The following is a 6,000-nucleotide window of genomic DNA, read 5'->3' on the forward strand; positions in this document are numbered from 1 at the left end:
AGGCTGAGGCAGGAGAATTGCTGGAACCCGGGAGGCAGAGGTTGCCACGAGCCACAATGGCCCTACTGCACTCCATCCTGAGCAACAGAGTGAGACACTGTCTCCAAAAAAAAAAAAAAAAAGAATAGCTCCACCTTGCTGACCTACACACCTACACACTTCGCTTTCCACAACATTGCAGGAGAGATTTTTATCCTCTTTATAACTGAAGAAATTGAGACAGAGAGGTTAGCTCATCTGCCTAAGGTCACAGAGCTAGCTAGGAAGTGGCAGAGGAGATACTGGAACAAGGTCTATGGGATCCCAGAAAACCTCAACTTCTCTGGACCATTCCTTCCTCTGCAATGCCCTCACAAACTCTATCACAGCACTACTCATGGAGCTTCAAAACCATATGTTTACCTGTCTCTCCTCCCACATCAATTGCAATCCCCTCCTGAACGCCTTGCTTTCTCCTCTTTGTACTCTAGGGTCTGGAATATAATGAGTGCTCAATGGATGATTGCTGAATTATCTATTTATTATTGTTATTATCATTATTATTATTATTAATCCTGCAGTCACCTCGGGTTCCTTCATGTAACTGTGAAAACATTTCCTATCCTTTTTTTCTAGGATAAGTGGTCCTTGACCCTGTCCCCAAAGCTGAACACTCCCTGGAGTTGCCCGCAGCACCAGACAGCTTTGGGCTATGCACGGCTCCACCCTGTCCCTGAAAACTGAGCAAAATGCCAACACGGAATAAAGTTTAACTCCCCTTCATCTCCGAGTCACTGCTGTAGCCCTTCTTTGCCCACTGCTCCCATCTGCTTAGAGGAGGCAGAATAATAGAAGTTACAGGGTCAGCCCTATAGGGTTGAAGTCTAGGCTGTGTCCCTTCCTAGCGTGTGACTTGAGCACTTTTAGAACTCCTCCAAGTCACAAGGTCCTCATTTGTAAAATGAGGATGATAATAGAATGTATCTCACAAGAAAAAGTGATTGTCAGAGTTAAATAAGATTATGCCTACAGCATTTATCCCTATTCCTGACAAAAGTAAGTGTTCCATAAACATAACTCAAAATTATTATCTCGTTGGTTTTACAAATTTCTGCTCAAGTGTTCATGGATAAATAGTTGTTCGCTAATATAAATTTTAATGTTAATTCTACACAGGAATATTTTCTCTGTAAATAATGGCTCCTGAAGTTATTTGATGTTCAGTGTTCAAAAGGATAAAATATAATGGCAAAATATCCACCAGGGAGACTGGAGATTTAATCTCCATCAGCTAACATTGCTGAGGTGGCCGCTTCTGCACAGACCATCCACCATGAGATTCACTTAAACAGATGCAAGGTGTTCTTGGCTAATCCTTTTGTTTTTTCTTTTTTTCTTATGCTATTTTGCTCCAACAGAAGACCCTTAAAGTCTAGGAGCATTGCTATAGCAATTCTGGTTCTTTCTTACTAGACTGATAGGCAAAAGATCAAATAATCTTTTTTTGTTAAGGTCTTTTGGGTACTTTACCCTATAAGCTAAATGCTTTACTCTTGTTCTCCAATTTAATCCTCATGACAAGTGGAAAATATATACAATTATTTATTTTCACCATTTTGTATATGAAAAAATTGAGGTGTTGAGAGGTAATATCATTTGCCCAACGTCATATAACTGAAAAGTGGGGAAGCAGGGAATCAAGCCTAATTCTGTTTGACCCCAGAGCCCAACCAAGCTCCTATTCATGACACCATCCAGTCAATTTTAAAATGGATTTAAATCACATTTGTGTGTTCCCTTCTATTTTCAGGTATCGAACATCTGTATCTTAAAGTCAGTAGTACATTGATGAATGTTTAACAGCTGGCTTTCCAGGAGAAAAGTCTGTGCTTGCTGATTTTTCACTGTGTAAATACACCCACCATGGCTGATTTCAAGACACTAGTGTGATGTCAAACAGTTCACAAAATTTCTGAAAATGTAACCATCAGCTCTCAAGAGCTGGCTCACATGGTCCATGCACACACCACTGCTTTCTGTCCAAGTTAGAGAATAGGTTTCCCGAGTGCATCTACCCCATTCCGTCTTCCAGGTCAATGATTCTCCATCCTGGCTGCACTTGAATCAGCTGGGAGCTGATAAACAGCTGACACCATTCCCCACCTCCAGAGATTCTAATCTAATAACCTGGGATGTGGCCAGGAAAGCAGTATGTTTTCTAACTTCTTAGATAATTCCTATGTGCAGCCAGGATTGAGAAACTCTGCTTTAGAAGAAAATACTCTACTCATCACCCACTCATTTCATCAAAGATTTGATGAATATATAAGAGATGCCGTATCTATATTATTTCCTTTTTTTTTCAACTTTAACTTTTATGGGGTGAGTAACCCAGTGTGTTTCTTTATAAAATTTTATTTAAACTAGTGCTCTCAAGAAATGATTTCTAGTACCTTTTTCTATCATTTAAACAGTGACTGGTATATAACAGAAATGCAATAAAGTGTAGCTATCATTGTTTTCATTGTTATTGTTACCACCTTAAATTTAGTGATCTGTAACAACTTTGATGATTCTCTTATCCATTGCATTCTGTAATTTGCACTTGGTTGAGTCTCAAGTAATTGATGCAAATATGTTTATCTTCAGGACAAAATTTTCAGCATCTTTCCCCAAACAGACACAAAATCAGGGATCTTCCTTTCACTCGGAACAACCTAGCTCCCCTACCAGATCAAAAATGTAAGTATTATGAATCTTCCGCAGCTTCCTTTGCAAGTGTTAACATATCTAGACACAACTAAATGTTATTTCCGTTTACTTTCATTTTTCTTTTTTTTTTTTTTTTTTTGAGACGGAGTCTTGCTCTGTCGCCCCCGCTAGAGTGCAATGAACATGATCTCAGCTCAGTGCAACCTCCACCTCCCAGGTTCAAGAGATTCCCCTGCCTCAGCCTCCCAAGTAGCTGGGATTACAGGCGCCTGCCACCACGCCTGGCTAATTTTTGTATTTTTTTTAGTAGAGATGGGGTTTTGCCATGTTGGCCAGGCTGGTTTCCAACTCCTGACCTCAAGTGATCCACCCGCCTCGGCCTCCCGAAGTGCTAGGATTACAGACGTGAGCCACCACGCCCAGCCCTACTTTCATTTTTCAAGGGAACGTCAGGTGCCAACACTTATAAATTACAGGAAAACAGAGACCATCTTTAAAGCCTTTTTTAAATGCTTATTTTAAAAAAAAAAAATAATACTCCCTCCCTTTAGGAATTTTTGTGTTTGAACTATTGAAACAATAACAAGTTTATTTTTACATGTATTATTTAATGTCTTTAGGAAGGTGCTTCAAAAATTCTCTCTTAAGACTGGCCTCCTGATATCAGTTTCCTTACTATACTGGACAGATAGAAATGTACATCGCCTCTGTACTCATAGTCCATGCATTCCTAAGCAGAAAAAAAATGCAGTTCATCAGGATTACTTTTGGTATTATTGATTTATTTTATATGAAAAAAACTCTCCTAATATAAAATATTAATATACTCCATTGGGCCAGTGATCTTCAAACTTTAGTGTGCCTAAGTATTACCTGGGGTGTTTGTTGTGAAGTAGATTCCTGGGTCCCCCACCCAGAGATTCTGAGTTTGAATATTCTCATATCTATACTCTGAAGCATAATAATAATAAAGCAAGTTTTATTATTATTCCCATTGTAGAGCCAGGAACAAAACTACAGGACACTGAGTCTACTGCCTCATGAAATAAGCAATACTTACTGGATTCTATTTTCTTTTTTTCTTCCAATCGCACCCCACTGCATTTATCACAGACACACACACACACACACAGCCCCTCCACATCCTCCTAAGTGCAGGTTAGAGCTGTCCTATTTCAGATAAGTTTCTCAACCTTTCTGTACTTTAGTTTCCTCACCGTCCATAACAATAGTGCTATTCTAATAAGATTTATCGGAGTACTAAATGAGATAACGTATGTAAAACACTTGGCACACTGTTTGCATAGAGTATATATCCCGTATGTCTTTCTCCCCTAGGCTAGGGTTTGAAGGAGACAAACGAAGAGCTCTAGAACTCTTTAGGTAAAAACAATGAACAATAGGGTCTTAGTACAACTCTGTCTTTTGGCAGATAAGGAAACTAAGAGGTAGAGGGATATGTCCAAAGTCACACAGAGAGTTAGTAGCAGAAACCAAGACCTCTTCCTTGACAGATCAGTTCCTCTGCCCTTTACAGATGTGTGTAAAGTGAACGTTTTGGATGGTGTCAATTCTATCATTGAATGAAATTCAAGCCCGAACCTGTCTTTAAGCAGAACTGTAGCCACAAAAACATCTAGTTAAGGAAAGAGCCACTCAGTCTTGAATGCTGTTGGAGCTTGGAGAAGCCGAAGAGAGGTTTTCTTTGGCAGGGCCCAAGAGCTTTGCTTTTCACAGTTAAGTTTCAGGAGAGAAGGAAAGATAAAGATCTTTGATCAACTTAGCTCTATAAAAAAGAAATGAAAGGGCCCACAGTGCTTTTCCTAAAAGAAGCCTGAGAGCCTTTTGAGGTTTGCATAAAAGCACAGTACAAATGTCTTGGGTCTTCTTTAGAGCCTTGTGAGCAGTTTTTGACCATCAACAGCTACTCCACTCCAAGGAAGAGCTCTGCCAGGCACGCACAGCCCAATCATGTTTGATCAAACTTGGTACAGTCTTCTATGTGTGCATATTTGAAATCCCAGACTTCATGCAGCAAGCCTGAACAGATATATATACAAGATACATATACATATACATAGATATATACAGCTTCTCTCTGCAGTCTAGCTCTCACCAAGACACACTTCTTAGAAATGCCTCCAGTCCTAAAACACAATACAATTCTCCTGCCGCCTTCCTGTGAGAGAAGCAAATCTTGAAAGTCTCTTGTTCTATTTTTTTCTTCCCAGTTCTATCTGGAGAACCTCTGCGGACAAACCGAGTGCTTCCTGCAATTCCAAGTCAACGAAGACACAGCACAGCAGCAGAAGAGAGTGAACATTCTGCCAACCCCACCAGTGATGAAAATTAACTGTGGGCCACTTGCTGCAGAAATGTAGATGAATATGTATTTTCAACTCTCAAAGGACAAGATTACTCTAGTTTGTAAGAACGAAGACCAATTTAGTAAGCTGCAATCTATAAGCCATCAGTTTTATAACTCGAAATTCTTCATTCCAAATAAAGATACTTCCTAAATAAGCACTTAGAATATTTGGGTGTGCATATTAAGTCTGTGAATTTCTGTGACTTCGACATGCCAAAATTAAAAGACAAAATATGTTATCAGTAGGAAAACTGAGCTATGTTTGGTTTCCTTTGTGGCATGTGCACTGTTTTTTTGTTATTGTTCTTTGGTTGTTTTTTTGCTGAATAATTTTATGTTTTGGGAAAAAAAGTATGCTTTGCTGAATAAAAGCAAAAAACAAAAAAAAAAACCACTTCCCAGACAAACATGTCTTCACATTTATTGTCATTCTAACTTGAACTAATGAAACCTATTTAAAAATAAATTCCTATGATCAGTCACAGTTTACGGCTTTTAAATGTACAATCTTCTGCAAAATATTTTTTAACATTGTCAGTTCCTGGCTACAGCCCAAGTCACTTGACAATGTTTATCTCTCTTCTTTGTTATTTAATTATTTCCATATGTCATCATTTTCAGATATGATTGATTGTGCCAACAGGGAGAAGTCATGTGACTTGGAAAGATCTACATCCTGGCCCAACAGAGTTGAATAGGCAGTTCTCACACATTTCTCAAATACTCTACGTATTTAGCTATTTTTCTGTTTCAAAATAATGGTCTCTTGCCTACTCAAGACTTTCGCAAACTTAAGACTTAGCAAAGTTTTGAACGACTACTACTAACTGCAGATCTTACTAAGATAATTATGTGTTGTTTGGATTGATTTGTGCTAGAGGTCTGCATAAAGTTCAAGGCTTAGCCACATAAGATGAGGCCACTCTATGTTATTTGGGAGC

The 6,000-nt window shown here is 38.8% G+C and overlaps 1 protein-coding gene across 1 annotated transcript in view; it reads left to right on the top strand.

Moving 5' to 3' along the window:
* ANKRD55 (ankyrin repeat domain 55) overlaps positions 1-5,543 on the top strand; it is an 80,228-nt gene extending 74,685 nt beyond the window's left edge. The window contains exons 9-10 of the mRNA XM_019013644.4: positions 2,629-2,721; positions 4,923-5,543. Coding sequence (XP_018869189.3) covers positions 2,629-2,721; positions 4,923-5,044 — 215 coding nt within the window. The 3' untranslated portion in view covers positions 5,045-5,543. The remainder of the gene's footprint in view (positions 1-2,628; positions 2,722-4,922) is intronic.
* The last annotated feature ends 457 nt before the right edge of the window (positions 5,544-6,000 follow it).

Source organism: Gorilla gorilla, chromosome 19, assembly GCF_029281585.2.
Source record: "Gorilla gorilla gorilla isolate KB3781 chromosome 19, NHGRI_mGorGor1-v2.1_pri, whole genome shotgun sequence".
Taxonomy (NCBI): domain Eukaryota; kingdom Metazoa; phylum Chordata; class Mammalia; order Primates; family Hominidae; genus Gorilla; species Gorilla gorilla.